Source organism: Gambusia affinis, linkage group LG01, assembly GCF_019740435.1.
Source record: "Gambusia affinis linkage group LG01, SWU_Gaff_1.0, whole genome shotgun sequence".
NCBI classification, from domain to species: Eukaryota; Metazoa; Chordata; class Actinopteri; order Cyprinodontiformes; family Poeciliidae; genus Gambusia; species Gambusia affinis.
In genome coordinates, this window is record NC_057868.1 from 39342797 (window position 1) to 39364888 (window position 22092).

A 22092-nucleotide genomic window follows, 5' to 3' on the forward strand; every position below is an offset into this window, starting at 1 on the left:
TTCAAATCACAATCACTTCAAACTTTTACGTTTTCAGTTAGTGAAATTACAAGCAAACAACAGTGAAACATAAAATTTCTCTGTTGTGTAGTATAATCATATCATATTAGAACTGACATAATTTATTCTAATATTAAACATTTAAAAACACAAATTAAAAACATCAAATGTCTTTGGAAGACAAAATACTAACTTAAATATGAACTGCAAAATTTCAAAACTACATTATAGATAAATCATAAGTAATATATCCACAATAAAAATTAATATTTTCTCAATTAATGAAAAAATAAAACCTTGTATTCTGCATTGTTTGGGCGTCGGCCATCATCTCATCCTTCCTGTTAAAGGAAGATAGAGCGATTTGTGGCCGAGTGTTTAATTAGTCAAAACCAAAGGATCTCTCTGCGCTTAATGGAGCGAGAATCAGCGACTGAAACCGAACATGTTAGATTACCGCTGGCTGCTAAAAATAATTTCCTCTGCTGAGGAGACGATGATGAAAATGGAGGCTAAATGATTCATTAGGAGATTCCAACTATTTAAAGGACCTTTGTGTAGGAGCATCATGATGATGATGATGATGATGATGATGATGATGACAGGGATATGAATACTTGGAGTCGGTGATATTTAATTTAAAATCCAGCATCAGAACTGATGGGATTGTTTGGTCTGGGTCCAGGATGGACAGATGTGTGGACAGACAGCTGGACGTTTGCTGCAGGTTTGTAAAGCTCAGAATTAAGATGGACGGCCTGATAAAAATCCTGCAAAAGCAGAACAGCAGAGCTGACTTTCTGTATTTGTGTAAACGCCCTGCAGCAGCATCCTGAGCTCGACGGGCCTTTTGTTTGTTTGGTTTCTGCTGGTAAAGTGCCACAAAAATGACCCATTAAAAGAAAATGTCAAAAATTAGAGAGACCTCTTTGCTCTTGTGAAGTGAAGTGATCATTTCATCAGAGCCAACAAGAGGAATAATTATGGGACAAACAGAAGCCAGCAAATTACTGCAATCAATTATCTAGAAATCAATCTGCAAACATGAGAAACTGAGATCACCTGAACCTCACAGATACCTGGAGCAGGAACTGTTCTTTAATAACTTAACTGGTGAATGTTTATTTATATCGAGAGATTTCACAGACACAAAGTGCTTCAGAAGAACGGTAAAACTAAAGAAAATATATGCAACAACATACAATTTAGAAATGCAGAGTAAAAAATCTCAGCAGAAACATGCAAAGCAGTCAGTCAGTATGAATCTCTGAAGGTGAAGATTAAAACGTTAAACTTTGTACTGATTGTGTATCCAGTGTGTTTTATGAGTTTCAGACAACCTATTTATTTACAACATTTTAGCACAAAGAAAGTTCAGTGTGTTTTACTCCTTCAAAACATAATAAAAGAACCAAATAAAAAACAAGCAATGCAGATTACATTTAGTCAAAAGCCATCATCAAAATCATCAAAAACTCATCAAATATATTGATCAATGTTCCAGTTATTCTGAATCAAAGGCAGCTCTGAACAGGTTGACCTTGATTTAACTCAGTGTTTCGGCTGTTTTGCAGTTTTCTGGATGCTTTTTCCAGATTTGTGGTGCTTGGAAGCTGAATGCTGCCTCTCCATGTTTGGTTCTGACCCAGAGATCTGGAAGGCTGATAGGAGAGCAGCAGCAGTTCAGCCAAACCAGTCAGTGATTTATAAACCAACAGAAGTATTTTAAAGTCTGCTCTCTGATTTGACAGATGGAGTTTATTCACAGACTCTGACGTTGCTCCTTTTTCTTCAGGAGTTTTAGATTGAAGAGGCCTGCATACAAACCTGAACGGCACTCTTAGGTTTTTTCCTGTGAATAAAATTGATATCCATGTATCAGTTTCCTTCCATTTCCACACCAGCCATTGTTGATTAATCCCAAAAACTCTCACCAAACTGTAGCAGTGTTTGTGGTTCTGTTACGATGAAACGTGAAGACGTTCCTCCTGAAAGCGGCTGTTCCTGGTGCTCAGCCTGCCCCTCTGGGACTCCTCAAACATCACACAGCATGTTGTCGCTTTCTCAGCCATCTGTCACATCCATGTCACTTCATTTGGATCCCAGAGGATGCAGGAGCAACAGAAGAAAGTTCTGTTACTATTCACCCTGTTCCTGTTCCTGTTCCTTCTCAGACACGGTTAAAGCAGCTCTGACATGGCTGGTGGTGCTGGGATGCTGCTGTGGCATGAAACATTCACTGCTGTTCGCTCTGGGAGATTCTTTTCATTTCCCGACCCGGTTCCCCCCACTTACAGAGGGATGTGTCAGTCAGAACAGCTGGTGCTGCACGGAGGATTTCAAAACGAACCAGCGGAAAGAGTTCGTCAAGCACGGCACTACATCCAGTCGCCCTGCCACATTCATTTTAAGAACATTTTTAAGAAATATAAATTATTCAAAGAGCAAAATCTTCAGCTGACTAATGCATTTTTGATTGAAAAAGGCATATCTCTCCAAAACATTCAACCTTATTAATGAGGCCAACAAGGAGGAAGTGCACATGTTCTCTGCTGCTCATTAACAGCATGAAGACTGAATGTTTGTCAGCAGCAGGAGCAACGGTCCAACGGAGCTTTGTGTTTAATTTTGTAGGAATTGTGACACTGTGTTGCCTTTGTAGGAAAAGACATGAATGTGAATAAAACACAATGAATAACTATTAATTAAAAAAAATAAAATTCATTGCATGATGATTACATCAGATTTCAAAGACCCCTGGAACTCACACACAGTAAAGTTTCCAGGAAGTTTATTAATCTGTCTTATGAATCTTCAACAGAAGGAAACACACATTGATTTTAAAGTAGATTTATGTTTTTTTCTATTAATTTAACTTGAGTTGTAAACAACCAAAAATAAACTACTTACAGCTACAGTAGGTAACCTTTACAAAAATATGTTTTGTGCATGTTTGTTAAAACTGTCTGTATGTCATGAGGTGAAAAATGAGACAGAATATCTGTGAAAATATTGAACTCCTTCCCCTCCCTGAGCTGCTGCTGCCGTCTGAAGAAATGCACCGCTCCCAACCAAAAACAGCCAATCAGAGGCAGGAGGTGGGTCTTAACGCTGACAATCATCCTCATGTATTCACTGCTATGGGGAGGATGGATGGAGCTTAATGCAGGGTGATCCTAGAGGAAAACCTGATGGACTGCAGTGGAAGTTTTTCTTCCAACAACCAAATCTGAACGGAAATCACAAAAGTTTTGCAAACCTGAATGAGCAAAAGGTTCTAGCTCTTTCCTACCCAAGCCACACGTATTCTTCAACATCAATGCTCACCTTCGTTCTCCTTTCTGCCTCTAAAAAAAGATCAGATTCACCACCATGTTCATTAAAAATACCTGGAAGAAACAGAGCTGTTCTCTCCAAAAACGTCCAGATTACCTGCAACTGTAGATTTATTTAATTATCACAAATACAGAAATCATCTTGTTTCTGATGAATGTCTACATGTAGATCTCGTTGCAACACAATAAAGCTTTTGTTCAAGCTAATTATTCAGAACAGGGCTAAACTGGGTTTTGCTCTCAGCAGCTGTAACTGCCACACTCAGATTTATGAAAGGATTGCGCTTTAGGCAGCCTGATTCACCTGCCAACACAGAACATCTACAATCTATGACCTTTCCACAAATTAGTGCTGTCAACACCATTGCCCAAGGTGGGATTTGTTACCCTGGTAACACAGACAGTATAGAAGAAGCTTGTTTTATAAAGTAACAACTTCAAAAAAGTTCAAGCATTGAAATTTGAACAGATGATGGATCAGCTGTCAGTGTTGTGCCAGATTGTGACATGTTTTCTAGTGGAAGTGGACTATATTGTTTTAAAAGTGAACCTCTGTTGCTCAAACTGTTTCTGGTCCAAAAGGAGTCGGACAGGTTCTGTGAACATAAGTTCAGATAGAAACTCAGCAGCTGAGCAGAAAGCACCAATGTAGCAACAGCTTGATGTTTAACTAGATTTAAATTGACTAAAGTCTACTAGAATTCAAACTGCTTTAAATTTTAAGTAGCTAAAGTCAGCTGAAAGAGAACGTACACTGCACATCTGACAAACGTTTGAGGACTTATTCATTCTTACATTCAGGTTTATACGGCATCTTTCTAAAACAGGTACAAGGTTAAAAAATGTCAAAAATAAAAACCCTTTATTGAAGCAGAAAAGGATTCACAAACAGCCACAATTAGTGAATGTTTGTGTCCACTAATTTTGCTTAATGCATATTCCAGAAGTAAGTTACTGCTGTCTACCAATCTGAGTCTTGCCTAATAATGAATTATCTTAATAATTTGAATCATTATTGCATATATTACTGGTGTTATATTCAAATGTAACACCTTTGCTTTATTTAGCATCTATTTAACAGCAAATAAATTCTTTTTAATCAGCTGTAAATAAAATCTGTTTATAAGGGATTAAAGTATACATAATATGCTGTACATTACAGACAAATACTGCATAAATATTATGTTTCCATCAACATCTAGTGTCTAGCTTCCAGTTGTGTGGTAAAATTGGAAGGCCTCCAGGAAGTGTCAAATTCAGATGACCAGACACTTCCTGCTCCTGTCTGGTTTGATTAGTGACAAGCATTTGGTTACAGATCAGACTCAGTGATTGCAAAAACAACTCCAAGATGGCAGCAAGCCTTCTGCAGGTAAACAGAACAAGTGGACTGGACAGTCAAAATGACTGCTGTCACTTGAAATTAATACTTGAATCCTTCTAATCAATTTAACAATGTTAAACTGGTACAAAGCATGTTTGGTAGTGATTGATTGCTGGGCTTTTGCACAACATATTTGGAATTAAATTTATAATTGTCAATGTATTTGAAATCAATGTGGCAATGGAGAGTACCATGACTTTGTAAGTACGTCCTTCTCTGGTCATGCTTTTTGTCACTCTGACTGAAATGAGGCCTTTTGTATGTAGCTAATGCAGCTAGCTTTCATACATGCATACACACATCTGGACACACGTAGTAGCGGGGAAATCATTTTTCAGTTTGCCTTCAGCAGTATCTGACAGCTTGCATCATGCAGTAGGAGTCTTGTTTGTCTCAGCGGGAAGCTGAATTACTCATTGTTCACCCATTTTGCTGGAGGCCTGCTGACGCAGAGACCTGTGTAATACTGCAGCAACAAGTGCTTGCAGCAGGGCTGGTGGGATGGCACTTGATGAATTAACTGTTTTAACTTGTGCTGAATTCTTGCCACCAAACCCCAAAGTGTGGAATGTGAGTTATGCTTGGTTCCTCACTTGCAGAGTGAAATATTTAACCTGGAGAAAAGCAAAAAGTTCCAGTTTTCTGTCAAACTTGGTTCCTATGATGGCAGTGAGGGAAGCGTGGTGCAGCTGCTGCATGTGTGTTCAGAAAGGGAAAGATAAAATAAGACTGCAAATAAATCTACTGCTAACTAAACAATTAGTTGTGCTAATACTCATCAGAAACAATATCATCGCTAACACTAAAGCGCTACACCGATGAGACACCAAGCTAACGCTAAAACGCTAACAGCAGTTCAAATCGTTTCTTTCCTTTAAAGACTACAACCCTAAATCTGACATACAAATGTCAAATTCAGTTTGGACATTCATATGTTCTATAATTTTAATATAATTTAATAATTTTCTATAATGCCGTTAAATTTCACCGACCATATTGTCATTAATAAAATGGGGAGGAAATGGAAACGTAAACAGTTTTCATCCACAGGACTTCATGACAAATATCAAACTTTATCCATCTGAAAGTCTACCAAGTAAATTAGTGATTTAGCATTTGTGATTAGTGTGTTAGCAAAAACTTGCTTATCACTTCATTTCCTTCTGCTAAAATAAAAAAGTGGTTCTACTACCAGAACCAGTTCTGTCCATATAGACTTTTATTGTTAGCTATTTCACTTGATTTAAATGCAGGGTTGAAGGTTGTTTTTTTGTTTTTAATGAAGTTTGAATGAATAAAATCTTTGAACCCTTTAATAGGATTTCAGGTTTGTTTTGTTTCCATAGAAATGAGTGATCAAGATAATGCTAGAAAAAAAAACAAAAAAATATTATCAAAAGTTATCAAATTTTATTGCAATCTAAATTAAACACATTTGTTAAAAAAAAATTGAAAATACAGAAAATTTTGAAGGGGAAGCATTTTTCAAAGCCAGCCTTGTATCAGAGCTAAATCAGATGTTTTGATTCAAACATGAGTTTGCTGGCAGCCCAAATTTTGAATTGGTGATCCATTCTGTAACTCAACTGGAAAGTCTGCTGAGTTATTTTCATAAAACATAAAGTTCTGATGCTATTTTCAATGATTTCGACATGTTTGGTTGTCGTCCTTATGTACTCGGCGGTATGGAGCTTTGAGGCTCCTGAGGAGAAAAAGGATGTGTTTTCCAGCACAGCCTGTCCTGCTTTCCTGACCTTCACTAATGCTGCTTACATATCCGGGGTGACCGTGGAGCTGCCATGCCACTGCAAACCAGAGGAGGTAACCCAAACACACCCTCTGTCTCATTTACTGGACCAGCGCGAAGTTTGCATTAAGTTATCAAGGATTTTATTTGTAACAATAAATATAATTTCAATCTGGTGTTCAGTTTGTTAGGCCATGCAACAGAGAAATATGTTTTTATTAAAAAATACCTGTTTTCACCAACATATGTATTAGTTAGAATCTATCCTGGGTTCAAAATTATCTAATGAAAACAACTAGGCAATAAGTAATTTGTAGCAACCATGGTTGCTTGGTTACTAACTAAAGGTGTTTTGATAATAATTCAATTTTCCATTTATTCCTTCTGGAAACAAAATAAAACCTTAATCTACTTGCATGGAAATGGTTTTGGAGGCTGAACCAATGTGAGAGTAAAAAGTTCAGCTTCAGTAGGTTTATCTGAACAACATCTTTTATAGAGAGGCTATAATCTCTCATTGTTCTCCTCATTGTTTTTGTTTCAGGTCCAATCAGTTGTCTGGTTCTTCAGAAAACACTGGAGCAACTTTGATGAGACCCGAGCTCTGACAGATCACCATGGCAACAAGTTGACGGACACAAGTAAGGTCCCTCACAGCAGTGACCTGCGGAGTCGATTCTCCATCCGGATGTTTAGTTTGCTGATATTCAAAGCGGGACCCGAAGACTCTGGCCTCTACATCTGCGGCTCCGCGCATAAAGACTTCTTCTATGGTTACGACCTGGACATTCAGGAAGCGCCAACGCTCATTTCCCCCCCCAGGTTAGGAGACAGACTTGAAAACATTGTTATGACATAACAATCTATGACAACTCTCTGATTTAATGTCTTCAGGGTCTCTACAGAAAGTAGAAAGAAGAGACACAGAAGCAGTTTCGTCGTCTATTCCCACCCGATGTACAAGGTTTTCATTAGCTTCCGGTCCTGGTCGGTGTGCGACCGCTGCGGCGCTCCAGGTGAGCAGGTCCGTATCGGACTCTGCTACGTTCACTCCCGTTTCCTGCATGTGCGCTACAGAATGGCCAACCAGACAGTGGCTTCCTGTGGCTCAGAAGGAGTCCCCATGTCATTCAGCCGCATAAATCAGGCGCCGAAGGTAGAAATCAGAAGCTGCCAAGTTACATGCCCACCTGAACCTCCCCCACCCTCAAAGCTGACCGCTTTGATGACGTTTCTTGGCTACAGGTAAGGATGTGATTCTGAAAATCAGAAATAGTTTTAGGCGGCCTAACTAAGCTGCCTGATAATTCAGACAAACAATGTTGGGTTTAGTTATTGGTACAATACATAAAGAAAGCGGATGCTATATTTTTGTGCAGCATTAAACATTATAGTTTCACATTGAGACCCAAAAAAGTGAAAACCATTTATTTTTTGGCATTTGGAAGTTGGTAAACGCTGTTGGTGACTGGAAGCCTGAAGGACGATGCAGACTTTGATTTTTATCCCAATATTCTACAGGATTTATTCCAATAAAAATTAAAGTCATGATTAAACATCCCATTATAGACTACTCTGATACACCAGTGACTCAATTTACTACTAAACAGTACACTATAGTATCTTTTAATTATATTTATATATGTTGATTGTAATTGAGGCCATTGTGGAACTAACAGAGGAAAACTATGAAGGTAAAACCAACTGCATTGTTATTTTTGTTTTTTCAAACACTGTCAATTAAAATCAATCTTCATCCCAATAACTACAATTATTTTTTCCCATTATGACAATGAATGCATTGATATAAACTTTATATTTATATTCTGTTTCTGTCTCAAAGTTCTGCGTCTTCCCCGGTACCAGTACCCGTGTTCTACCTGAGCCACCCAGCAGACGGTGTTGTCACCCTGGGTTGCCCTGGAGCCCGTCCCAACATGGTGGTGGGCTGGGATCAAGGGTCCAAACCAATCTACAGATCTGAGAATACATCATCAGGGAGCTTTTATCCAAGGATAACAATAGATACTGGCCATCATTTGGTATTCAACCCAGCAAAAAGCCGAGACTCAGGTACTCCTGTTAATACTCAGGTCTCTCCTGGTGCAACCTCAGTTAGTCATATAGGCAATCATTTCATTTTAGAATTAAAATGAAACCTATAGTCTGGTGTGTGTCCAACAATCCAAACCCTTTGGGCTACCTGTTCCTCCCTCACCTGCAGAGGGCGCCGCAGCAAGAACCACTGAAGAAAACGAGAGGAAACCCCCAAAAAGACACTGATTGCATAAAATGTAAACAAAAATGGAGTGGCATCAGACTTTAGCGGTTGTAGGATTTCTCTTTTGTCTTTGGTAAAATACCATCACCCATTTCTCCTGCTAGCGCTAGACGTTAATTTATTTACCCAGAATGCCCTGCGGTATAGTCCACTTCCTGCTTTTGGAGCGGTATCCGGTCTGCTTGACGTTCACAAATTCATTCGAACCGCACCAGAGTTCATTTTAACTGAACCGAAACCAAGATTTGTAAAAGAGTTTGGTTTTTGTTCCTCATCAGAGTTCGATTACACATAAAACCAAACTTTCTAAGCAAACAAACTAGAGTTTAATTAAAGTGAACTAAGCAGGACTGATGTGAATGCCACCTTAAAGAGCTGTAGAGTGGGTTGACCTTAAATCAGTTGAGTAGAGAGGTCTATTTATTTAGTTTTCTTACAGTTGGATGGTTGAGTCCAGTATGTGCTTAGAGTATTTAAACAGACATGAAAGAGAATGAGGAAACAGATTAAACTATATTATTTATAGCAGAAGAAAATTAGGAATAAAAAAGGAAGAATTTCTCTTTGTAGTCATAACTGGTAGGCTGGTAATCTGACTTTTGATTTCAAAGTTGAAATCATTTTTAAATTGTAATTATTTTAATACTCATGCAAAATATTTAGCATTTCTGCAACATATGAGTGTCATAATTTATAACTTTTGATTTAGACTTTTTGTAGATTGGGGTTATATTATAAAGCATTCATTGTGGAGCTGTTTTCATCCTTCAGGAGTCTACTACTGCTGGCTTCAGGGCCGTCGGGCAGCTCAGATCCGTCTGCTGGTGTATGTGCATCTGGGAAAAGACCAGACAGTTTGGGCCAGTCCGGACTTCCCAGAATCCATGAAAACTTTGTTCACATATTATGGTGTGATGACGGCTGTGTTTTGTCTGATGCTGATTGGCAGAATTGGGTTCGAGCTCATCAGAGACAGGTTTGGAACACATGATGATTAAACTTAGTCAATTCTGAACTTTCACAATATTTTCAACAACCCACTTTTGTCAGACCTGAAACAAGATGGTTTGAAATGATCCACCAACCATTTAATGACTACAACTATCATGAGCTGCAGAATTAACAGGGTGTACTTTCAAACAAACTCCTTCTGGGATGGATTTATGTTTGTCTTCATACTTCTTTAGTCAGCTAGATGTGTGACAACAAACTCTTATTTTCTATTTAAGTCCAGTAGATTTAAATAGAAAATATATATAGATAAATCTATATAAAGATATAGATATCTCTCTCTCTCTCTGTTTATATATATATATATATATATATATATATATATATATATATATATATATATATATATATATATATATATATATATATATAAACAGTTTCTAACTCTTTGTAAAGAATGCTGGATGCATTGTTACACACAGTGTTTTGACACATGGGTTATTACTGCACCTTAAGGTCTTAAAGTCTCATTTAAAAATATCTTGTTGGCAGCCCTGGGAGAGCTGTAAGATACAGATACAGATGCAGTTACTGTCTGGAAAGTAGCTGACAGACAGTAGAGAGGGGGTGTGGGGGGCTCAGATCCTAATTAAGGCATTTCTTCACCCTGAGAGGAGGCTGGGTGAGCAGACCCACAGCTACAGCTGTGCTCTCCTCTTCTGTCCCTCTCATTACTCTTCTTCTCTCTGTTTACTGCTCAGCCAGTGCTCAGTTATCAGCACTCTGTTATCACAAATGAGGTTTGTTGCTGGGATCTCACTGTACCCTGACAATCGATAAGAAGTCGATGTGTAATGTGGGTGTATAAGAGCCCCGATTTAATTGATCAGAGGAGAGAAGCCAAACAATCTGAACCTCAAGGGAAATATCTAAAGTGAACCAACTAAATGAATAAATGTCTCTGCTATGGCCACTGATCCAGGCTGCAGAACTGAACACAAAATGAAACACACTGTTTTAGTTTTGGCTTCACATTCTGATGTACATTCAAATCATAAATTTGCTATTCAGACATAAATTAAATATATTATGTATCCAGCAGTAGAAAGCATGTCTAACTGTTTCATGTGAAAAAAATGAAACTTTTCATTTTGTTTGACCAATTTTAATCCTGTGGCTCAAATCAAATGTCTGTTTTCTCTTCTTTTTGTATTTTGTCTCACACAGTACTCACAGTCTAGATGGGAAGCTGAGTACAATGTCTGGATTATGAAAACGATATTTTAACATATTTTATTCATTTTCCATGTCAGTTTTCAGCACTCTGGAGATAAAAACATGGATTTAGCTGGAGAAACCATCCAACAATCATGACGTTTCTAAATGAACCAATCCAAACGTCTGCTCCTTAAATATTATCTTCTCCTAGTCTGTTAAATATACTGTTCCAAATTTCCTTCCATCTAATCCCAGCAGACATTCTGTGTATCCACATTGTGTGTGTTCGTCTTACTTTACTACAGCAATCATTTGGGGTGTAAATAAACAGACATTTATGATAAAACCATAAAGCTGTGAGGTTCCCAAGGAGACAGGAGAGGGAGAGTCACTCTGGTCTTCAGGCCAGTTAAGCAACGCTGAGTGGTTGGCTTTAATAAGCAACACTGAGCCAGAAACACACGACATTTATCGCATCGCATCCATGATAACAACAATATTTACCTCAAAATGATCATTGGCACATATTTCTTTATTTCTTTGCTGATGTTTATGTGGTATGCCAATTTTCAAAAAGAAAATCACATTTATTAGAAGGCCAATTAGCAATTGGTCTTCTTATCTCAGACAAGATTCATTAGAAAAAAGTCAGCCTCCTATCAGCAGAATATGAGTCTATTCTTGATGTTTTTCCTCCATCAGAAGTGACTTTTTAATAAAAAACATATAAAGAAGTCAATGTGGAAATTGGGCATAAGTATATTTTTAGTTGTATTGGCCACTAAGGCGACCCCCAGTGGGTAGCTGCAAAACTGCTTTTTAAGAAAATAATTTAACACAATGGACAATTAGCAGTCATAATAGTAATAGAAGAGTACAAACCTTTTAAATGGGGATGAAACGTTCAACATTTAATTTAATTTATTGATTTATGTGGCGTGGACAGCTAACATCGCTGTTACACCAGAATTAGCCAATTGGCTAATTTTCATCTGTTTTCTCTGGTCAAATAGAAATTTTGTCTTGCTAAAAATTAACAAAAGAAAATACAAAACGATGTCAAAAGGAACTCAACAATCAAAAAATACAAACAAAGTAAATACAAAATTAAAGAAACTACAACACAATTATTATAAGTCAATACAAGTAACATAATCCTTCATCAAGATGGAAAAACAAAAGAAGTCACACAGGAGAAAGTATCTAATATTGAGAGTGGTGACCATAATCCTGCAGCAGTAGCTGCTTTCCTTCATCTAACTGGAAGAAACAACTGCAAATCAGGACAGAGGATCTCTAAATGAACGGAAAGTGTTTTCCCCCAGGACAAATGCTTTGGACCAACACTGGGAACATTTTTATTGATCTGATAGCAGCGGCACGCGGTGAGCGTACCGTCTCATTACCAAGTGAAGACATTATTTTCTCTTTGCAGAAGAAGGAAATTGTGGAGGATTCTGCTGCCTGTCCTTTTTTTAGCACTTGAGCACCTGCCCCCAAAAAGTCTGTGCACGTCACTGTAAATATAAACATATAGATTTTTGAGCTAAAGAACATTTTAAAATGGTTCCTACATGTTTGCGGTTCAGCTCCCTCTGAGTCAGGCCCTTCGTTGCCCTCAGCAGTCCTTCAGCAGAGTGTTTACAGGCTTAAAGGAGACAATGCTTCAATCTCAGCCCTCCTGTTTCCCCTTCAGACCATCCTTCTGAAAACCTGATATATTTGTTTCAACACTGTTGGTCAAAAGTGTTCTCTAGATGGTTTGAAAAATAAAAATAAAAAAGAACATTGACCCAGCTCTTCTACACATTGAGTTTAGTTTTAAAGTTTCACAGAAACATGTTTTTAAATCAGCTACAAAAGTCTTTAGACACTGTATGTGCAAAAAACCCCAGTTAGATCTGAAAGCACTAAATATTTTTAATGTATTTTTAATCTTTTGCTTGAAAGACATCTGCTTTTTTTTGTGATTTTATAGTTTGTGTCACGTATCAATAATGTGGATAATAATTTCTTGGTTTCATGACTCAGGCAGGTTTTTCAGATTAAAGGTTTCTCGCTTTCATAGAAGAATAACAGGCGTGTATTGATGGAGATTTGGGGGATTCCTCAGAGATCTACAGCTCTTCATTTTGCTTTTAGGCGGCTTTACATTATGATTTGATTCAAAGGATCAGAACAGGATCCAGTTCTACAAAAAGCCCATCTGAAAATTATTCACAATGCTTTTTCAACATTTTATGTTATAACTTTATTCCAAGTTCTATTAAATGGATGTCTTTCTTCAGAATGACAGTGAAAAAATTTTGGGGTGGGGGGGTTTGTACATTGAAATGCAGTAAAATGTCTCACCAAGACTACAAAAACTATCTACAGAGATGCAACAACGTAAAGCTGTAAGCAGACGTGAACCACGACGTGTTTGGAACGTGGAGCATTTTTCCAGCGAAGACGGTTTGAGCTTATCAAAAATCCACTTCAGGCAAAATTGTTGTGAATTTGTCGGATAAGAAGCAGCACTCACAAACACGACTTCCACAAAGGTCAGTGAACACGCCATGGGTTGCAGCGGCAGAAAGAGCAGGAGGTGCAGCCAGAGAGGTCAGGAGTGAAATGTTTTCTCAACGACTTGTTATCTGAGCTCGGTCTGCATCCACAGGGAGCAGATTCATGTCAGAAACAAAGTGATACCAATGATTACTTACATTCAATGTGTTGCATATTCTCACTGCATGGACTGTTTAACTTTTTATCATTTTATAACAAGAACTTCAGTATATTTTTTATGCTCCATATGTGATATTTCAACCTGAAACAAAATTAATTGGAAGTTTTGAAAATGGTGACACATGGTGGTTCTCTGAAGAACTGATTGCAGCTTGAATTTCTGCCAAACTTTTTATTTTCAAACAGCTTTTTATCTTGAAATTTGCTGTTGAAGGCCACTGAAGTCTGAAAATGCAAAATATTGAAAAAGCCTCATAACTTCAGTTGGTGTTTGTATTAAAGAAAAGCTCATGCTGTGACTCTTTCAGGGCTATTACTGACAGTGAAAACAACCTTTGTCTAGATCCATACTCCACACACACACTGGCACAAACACAATACATAATCACCAGGAAACAGAAATGTCATCTTGAAAAAGGTCAGCAGGCGTTCTCCTTCACCTCAGCTCTCACTGAGGAGACAAAATGATCTTCCAGTCCCAATAATCTGTCAAACTGTTCAGCAAATCTTTACATTTTAACTGCTTCAAGATGTTCAACGCATATGCAATAATTTCCCTCAGTTGAGAGAAGGAAATGTTTAAGCTTTGATTGCTCAGATTTCAGGATTTACACCAAAAGATTCTAAAATCAAACATTTGTAATTTGGTTGGACTGAAGTTGACGAAGTTAACAAACTTGACATCAAACATGTGACAAGTTTGCCACACACTGATTGGGAGTTGTGAGATGGCAAACTGCAATCTTTCAGAGAAAAAAGGTTGAGATGGAGGCAGACAGAAAATAAAATGTTCAAATGTTTCTTCCCAAGCAAACCACAAGTCATTATAATTGACAAGAGGAGAATGGATAATATCTATAAGGTTATGCTCACTGTATGTGAACCTGGTTTGGTTCTGTTGTATCTTCGTTTCCAGTGGTTTTGGACAAAAGGGTTGATTATTTGTGCTGATGAAAATGTTTGTGGCTGGATAAGGAACCGGGCTGCGGCTCTTAAACCAGGCTGTATTGAAGGATCTGCAGTGATATTGTTGCTGTAATTGCCTCCTGGGTTCAGCTTGGTTCTCCATTATCGTTCTCAGACAGAGGCAGGTTTGTGTTTCATGCATTTCCTCTTTCTGTTTCTCTGGACACCAGTGGGCACAAAATGGTGGAGGCTTCTTTTCACAAAATCAAATCCAAACTCTCTATGTTTAAATCAACGATAACTTCAATCCAGTATTTGTAATTTATTTATATTTATGATGCAGGTCAACTTTAAGTGTGAGAAATATTTTTGTTGTAGTTGAAACCAGAAGTTTACACAAACCAAATGTAAAGACACATCCGTCGTTTTCTTCTCTCTATCTGAAGTTAAATCAAACTAAACTTTTCTTGTCTTTGTCGGGGAGAATTACCAGAATTTCTATTTTCTAGATGCAAAAAAATTTAGCAAGAACATTTTGTAGAGATTTTTTTGTAACTTTTTACTTTTTACTGTCTCTTTAAACAACGTAGGAAAGCCAAGATGATGATGTCATCATCGTCTTGGCTGATGATGGATTTGGAAACCTCTGACAGGTTAGCTGTCACATTGTTTCCATTGCAAATGTTTGCAGACTTTTGTCTTTATTCAGCTAATGATGAAAAAACACAGTTTTGAATTTGCAGTGTTTCTTTTAAATATTTAACTCAATAAAAATCACACATGGATGAGTTTATTCTCGTGATAAGTAATAAAAAAAAAACACGCTACGCCATGATCTTCCTGCTACTTCCTGTCGTCTTCTTCTTTGTGGTTTGCTCCAGTGGCAACATCCCGTTGTTGCTCATGTGGCTCATATGATGCAAAGTAATGTTTCTGTTACTGTCCTGCAGAATTCAATGATTTCTATACGGCTGAAAAATCACCTCATAACACTGCAAACATTTTTATCAAAAAACATGTTTTGTTTTTGTTTTTTTTTTCAAAATCGGTGTGGGTCTATTAAGCAAATTTATTTTCCTTATTTCAATTTGCTCAATTTTACGGTCAATGGAAATGCAGCTAGTGAAGAAAATAGATTATGTACCTCTTTTTCAGTGTATGTAAACTTCTGGTTTCAACTGTACATTACAGATTTAAGTGATTAATCATAAGATAAAACTGAATGAGAGACAGAAGGAACATATTTTATTATTTCAGTGTAACAACTTAGAATACAGTATTTCTATAGTAAGTGAAATGTTTTGTGTGGGAACTTATAATTATGTAAATACGTATAAAATGTCAGATGTGATTGTTATAGAACTACATTCATCCTGCTTTAATCTTCCTAACAATGCAGTGCCGCTGTAGGCCTGTTACAAAAAGGTTTTCTGCCACTAGAGTCCATTTCCTGCTATAGTAATAGAGTTGTAAAGTAAATTATGATCTAATAAAGCTCAGTGAAGAGAATAGTGCTGCTGAAGCTGCAACCATAAAGCCTGGGAAGAGTTAAAACATTTGACATATTGGCCTTTAAAACTGATTTTCCATATTAAAGCTGAACAAAGTGCAGTTTGTGCTGCACTTGAAAAAATTGTCCACTGCAAGGCAGAAATAGCTGATGTGATTACGTTTGACCTTTGTGTCCTTTTGAAACGAGAAGAGACCTCACACAACGGAGCGATTGTAATTGTGCTGGTAATGACCTTGAGTTGAGGTTAATAAGTAGGATAACCTCTGACTCTGAGGTGAGGAACGCACCGTGCCGGCCTCCATGGCCTCCACGCAGATTAAAGGTTTAAAGGGTCAAACTCTGCAGAGACGATTCTTAGAGGAGTTAACATGTTTTTAAAGCTAACCCCAATCAGCTCTCCAACTTCCTTTCCTGATGAAAATGATTTTAAATGAGTAGTTTGTGTAATTAAACGTGTTGCTGAACTAGAACAGCTTTGTTTAAATAAAGTGCTTTAAGTCGATGCGTTCAGTTTAATCCATCCATTCATGTGACGCTTCACACTTGTGTGTGTATTTATGAAGTGCAGCTTGTAAAATTACACTGTAAAAATTCAAAATGTACCACTTCCTGTTTACTTATTTGTAAGAGAAAAATATTTCTATAAAAATAAATTGTAAAAACTTTGATAGCTGCAATTTAAGAGTGAATCAAACATGAACCAGAAGTGTCCAGACGTGACTGCAGTGCCAGCTGCTGATGCAGAAACTGTTGCTATAGAAACACAAGTAAACGTTTGTTTAGATGCCATTTTCTATGTTTTCAGGTAACACTTTGGACATGCAGAGAGGAAAAGAATCGATTAAAAAAACTGAATTTGAGAGACGGCAGAAGTGATTCAGTCTCTGCAGCAGCAGGAGTTTAAATAGAGATCAGCAAAACCCAACTTTTATTTTGGTAGTTCACTTCTGCTCACTTCAAGTTAAATTAGTCAAATTCAACTTGAGGGTTTGATCAACTCAACAAACTCGTCAGGAGGGAGACAGTGTGGGTCGGTTTCCAAGGTAACTATTTTCAAATTTTGTCTATGAGCCTCAACTAGGTTTGCTACGTCAACAGACAAATTATCTCGACTTTAACTCGTAAAAAACAACTTGGGAAATTAATGGCAGTTTCTTTGTTTAGTTCTCCTGTCCCTCAGTTCTGATGTCTGTCACGGCGCCTCAAAGTGATCAGGTATTTGCAAAAAGTTAAAACCCTCCCCGTCACGATGCCCTGCGTCCTTCAGCCGTTTGTCTTTCTCTTTCCATGTGACTTTCTGCTACATTTATTCAGCAGTTTATTGTTGGTCGAGGCAATCGTCCTGATGTACAAAGGATCTTTGTGGGAAAATAAAACTCCCATTCATAGTCAAGTCAAACATGTCACAGTATTCATAATGTTTAAGTTTAAAAGCAGGAGCTTCAGATAAAAGTCCTCTTGTGGAGGTAAAGGTGGATGGAAGGAAACCTGGAAAGAGGCAAGAGTTCAAACCCAGTCACCCATATTGGTAAAAAAGCGTGAGATGGAGTGCACATATAGGTGGGAAGAGTGGTGGGTCATAACAGAAATAGAATAAAATTGACATTGAACGTTTAGTGAAAAAGTTCAGATGCAATGTGCAGAGGAGGAGGTTGAGGACAGAGAACATGTTTTATTAAAACCGAGGGAATAAAAGGAGAGCGAATAAGACTAGAGCCAGGAAAGTAACAGGCTGATGAATAGATCCAAGGACTTTCTGCTTGTAAATGAAAAGGGGCTTAAATCATGTCCTAACAGGACACAACTGTGTTTGCTGCTATTTATTAACCAAGGATAGAAATGGAGAAAAGGCTCCAATAGAGGAAAAAGGTAAAAGAGAGGAAGGACAAACCAAGTTAAAGTGTGATTTCTAACGAATGGCTCATAATTTGAAAGAGATGCAATCAGTCGGCACGTCACTGTCGTGATCTGTGTTTTTTGGGTTTATTTTGAAGTTTCCTGTGTGTCTGAGTCTCTGTGTTGTCCTGTCTCCCCGTGATTAGTCCCCAGGTGTGTCTCGTTCCCTGATTACCCTCTTGTGTATTTAGTGTCACCTGTGTGTGTCTGTCTTCGTCGGGTCCTACGCCAGTGTACGTCAGTTTACGTCTATGTACGTCCGTGTTTGTCCGTATTCACCTGTTGCTACCTGTTGTGAGCATTAGCCTTCCGCTCAGCAGTGCTGCCAGGTTTGTGGACTGTTTCCTGCATATTTATATTAAAACTCCTCATCACCACACACCTGGGTCTGCTGCGTCTGCCTCACCACCACCACCCACACCACTTTATGACAGTCACCTTCATGGATGTGATAAATTTTAATCACACAGAAATATTCAGACCTTCATGATCAATGCAGCAAATTACAGTAGTGATGTTTTATCAGAAATCAGCTTTCTGTAGTCAACATTTTTCAAATGATAAGATCTTCTATCAAGAAAGCAACTTTTGTTTAACAAAATGATTTTCTGAAATCTTTCAGACACTGTGAGTCTTGGTCCTGGTTGCTCCTTCAGTTTACGTGGTCTAAACACCAAAGTTACAATCCAAATATAGATTTCCCCCGTTTCTTTCACTGACAGTAGTAACCTTTATTTTCTCCCCTTAGCTGATGCACTCAAGTTAAATGGGTTGTCAAATGTTTACTTCTAATTTGCAGCAGAAAGTCATCAACACAATTTAATTTGTCCAACACACTCCTCGCAAATTGGAAATAGAATCTGCACATGGGTCCAGGTTTACAGATACCAACCTGGGCGCTTCTTCAACGTGAAATCATGGGTTCTGTAAAAAATTAATTTTAATAAATACTGAGTTTAGATGCAACACAGTGAAACTTATCTAATTGACATCTTCATGTAGATTATATTCATAAATTTACCTCTGACTTCTGTTGTTATATGAATATCAATCAAATAGAGATTGATGTTTCTTCTTAGAATAAATTAAAGCAGATACCAGAATTGTGTAATCTCAGCTTTATTAATGATGCAAATTAAACACATCTGCTGTGTGTTTAATTTTTGATCTTTGAAGACCAGATTCTTCTTTTCTGTCATAAACTCCTCTCTGTTTTAGTGTGTTGTTTTTGTTTATTTTTATATTCATTCTTCCCAAACAGAAATGTTCAAGTTCAACATTAAGAAAAAAAAACAACCTTTTATGTTGTAAACTAAACATTAAAGTGAACACCAGTTTATTACCCACCAAATGTTTTTCTTGTTTTAATGGACAACTTTAAAATCAGAATAACACATTCTTCAAAGAGAGAGGGATGCCACAGATGGTCACTTGGGTTCAGGACTGAGCTTTGACTAGGACATTGTAAATCATTACTTTAGTGATTGAATTGAGAGCTCTATTGATTATTCTGACAATTAGTCAAGTAATTGAACAAAATTGTCTTGTTCTGTTTTAGATTTTAAGCCAGTAAAAGAAATATACAAAAATAAAGTGCTAGTAAAAACTGTTAATTTAAACATCACTTTTTGTCTCAAGTTTGAAATCAGATTTTTTTTTTTCAAAGAATAAAAACAGATAAGAAATTAAACATTTCACTTTAACTTTCAAAAGCTAAAAAGCAAAATTACATTTATGCATAAGAAAACACTGGAAAGACTTTTTTATGAAATATATATTTGTAGTAATATTTTTTTTTCTTTCTCTGCAGTGTTTCATTCTGTTCCTCCCTGAATTGCTGCTAAAATCACTTAGGATTTGTGAAAAGCTCATTGGCAGAAGTGAGAGCATTGGGCAACACAAATAATCATCTGGCAGGAAAGCAGTGAAATAAACAGAAAAACAAAACTGAACTTGAGGAATTAAAAAAATAAAATAAAAATCAAGCTACTTGAATCTTTGGCTGTTTGTCTGATTAATGCTCTTCTTTCCCAGACTTTCATTTGACGGATGATGATGGTTCATCACAGATTGGTTTTTCTTCCACTTCCTCATTATACAGGACAGTACAGTGGATTCCTAATAACATACTGTTGGAATTTGTGGTCATAATGTGTTCAACATCTTCAGGAGGTAATAATATTTTGCTGGTCACTGCAGGATAGAGATGATCAGTGGTTAGTGGTTCAACACCATAAACGTCACATTAGTTATCAGCTGGGAGGGACAGACTTTGTCTACGCTCAGGAAAAGTGGAGCAAAGTAGTTTATTCAGCAAAAACTGCTGAAAGCTTTGTTCTTACTGCTGGCAGATCAGCTTTCCTACTGATCCAATTCATTTTCTGCATTTGACACTTTTAAGTGCGCAGGCCACAAAAAGCTCTTCTAATCTAATGGTTATGATATAATTTATGGTTAGAGCCGGGTTTTTTTGTTAGACCGGCCCATGTGTAATGAGCTTTTAATTAATTTAACAAAGCAATGACTCTTTGAATGTTTCTTTGAGGCAGGGAGGAATGCATTTTCCATTTCCTCCTTCCGTCAGCGTCCCATCCATCAAGAGAAACCTCCGTCTGCTTTAGTCAAACTGCCCTCTGTCTCTCTGTGCAAACTGAAGTCGACCTGCTGGAGGTTTCTGTGTTACGAGGAGCCTTGATTTTCAGAATTCAGTGATATGAACTGACATTCCATACATTGCTGCTCACCTCTTCCTTTTACGTAAGTAAACCCAGTGAATCATCTGGCTCCCTGTCAGGTATTATACGCATTCAACATTTTTTTCATTTATCCAACATTTGCTGTTTGAGGTCAATTGTGCTTTGCTTAACCGCCCTCCTTTTCTTCCACTGTCGTCTAACTAAATCTGCAGCATATATGCAGTACATTGTTTCCTCTGTAAGTGTGTAGCTTAATGCTGTGATCAGATGACTACTCTCCTTTGATTCAATAAAAAGCTTGTTTGTTTGTGCTAGGCCACAGAGCTTGTTATTTTGATCCGGTTGACTTTTCATTAAGGAATAAAATCAGAGCAGCTAATAAAATGAGAAAAGGAGCAAAATGCTTTTTCTCAGCAAGTTTTACTGTTGAGAAGCGTGAAGAACTGGAGCACTCTAATTAACAAAGTGTGGAATTGGTAAGAGTTTGGATGCTTTTTTCACCATCGGGTTGTAAAAGTTGGAACACTGTTATAAATCTGCCGATATTTGCTAAGACCCCAGGCCGGGAATCGAACCCAGGACCTTCTTGCTGCAAGGCAACAGCTCTACCAACTGTGCCACTGTGCAACCCATTATGTGTTTGTGTTTTTCTATTATTTTTTCTTGTTTCTGCAGTTTGTTCCTTGTATTTAAATCTCCTAGTTTGTTCATTCTTGTATTTTATTTGCACATTTCCTTTACATTATGTTAGCTGTTGGATGTTAGATGTGTTTACACCCCAGATGATATTTGCACAATATTTTCTTTTTTATTTCTTGTAAATAGTTAGTTATGGTTTTTAAGAACAAATATTCATATATATTGTCCCTTTTTTCAAATAGTCCTCTAATTTTCTATGATTGCACTGCATTATTTCTCCTGTTTAAATTTGTTCTTACTATGGAGTCTCTTTTTCTTATTCTGTCTGTTTACCTGTAACTTCCTGCTGGTACATTTGAAATTCCCAAAGGTGGAACAATAAAGGATATTTCTATTCTAATTTATTCGTACTTTCTAGCAGCTCTGCACTCATGCTTTGAACCATCAAAGAAACTTTTCTCTTGATGCCACACATTAAATCAGTCAAGTGTTGCATGGATATAAGCAAGATCCTGAGACTGTTGGTCATATCAGGCCCCAACAGAGAGTCATCACAAAGACCTCTGCCTTTATACTTAGAGCTGGAAAATGAAGAAGTCTTCAGATGAAAACCGTCTGTCCTTCCCTTTTTGTTCTTATCAATCCACTCATTTACCCCTTTCAAAATCTTGATTTATTCTCTTCACTTATCTGTGATTTTATTCTTTCAGCAGCTGAAGATGAATTAGACAGTGACTTAAACTCCTTGTGGTCAGGAAAAGGGGATGAAACTTTGAAGAGAAGCATCGTTGTGTTATTA

General features: G+C 37.4%; 1 protein-coding gene across 1 annotated transcript; it reads left to right on the plus strand.

The window, feature by feature from the left end:
• The first annotated feature begins 6248 nt into the window (after positions 1-6248).
• Positions 6249-9756, plus strand: LOC122835786 (Ig-like V-type domain-containing protein FAM187A). The gene is made up of 5 exons (XM_044125122.1): positions 6249-6540; positions 7011-7288; positions 7361-7711; positions 8310-8539; positions 9519-9756. The coding sequence occupies exons 1-5, from the start codon at positions 6349-6351 to the stop codon at positions 9743-9745; spliced, it is 1278 nt and encodes a 425-aa protein (XP_043981057.1). The 5' UTR covers positions 6249-6348; the 3' UTR covers positions 9746-9756.
• The last annotated feature ends 12336 nt before the right edge of the window (positions 9757-22092 follow it).

What these genes read in the sequence shown, in the direction of transcription:
- LOC122835786 (XM_044125122.1), top strand. Translation starts at nt 6,349, where the DNA reads ATGCTATTTTCAATGATTTCGACATGTTTGGTTGTCGTCCTTATGTAC. An exon ending in ATGACGTTTCTTGGCTACAG is followed by an intron (nt 7,712 to 8,309) that starts GTAAGGATGTGA and finishes TCTGTCTCAAAG; the next exon opens with TTCTGCGTCTTCCCCGGTAC. An exon ending in AGCAAAAAGCCGAGACTCAG is followed by an intron (nt 8,540 to 9,518) that starts GTACTCCTGTTA and finishes TTCATCCTTCAG; the next exon opens with GAGTCTACTACTGCTGGCTT.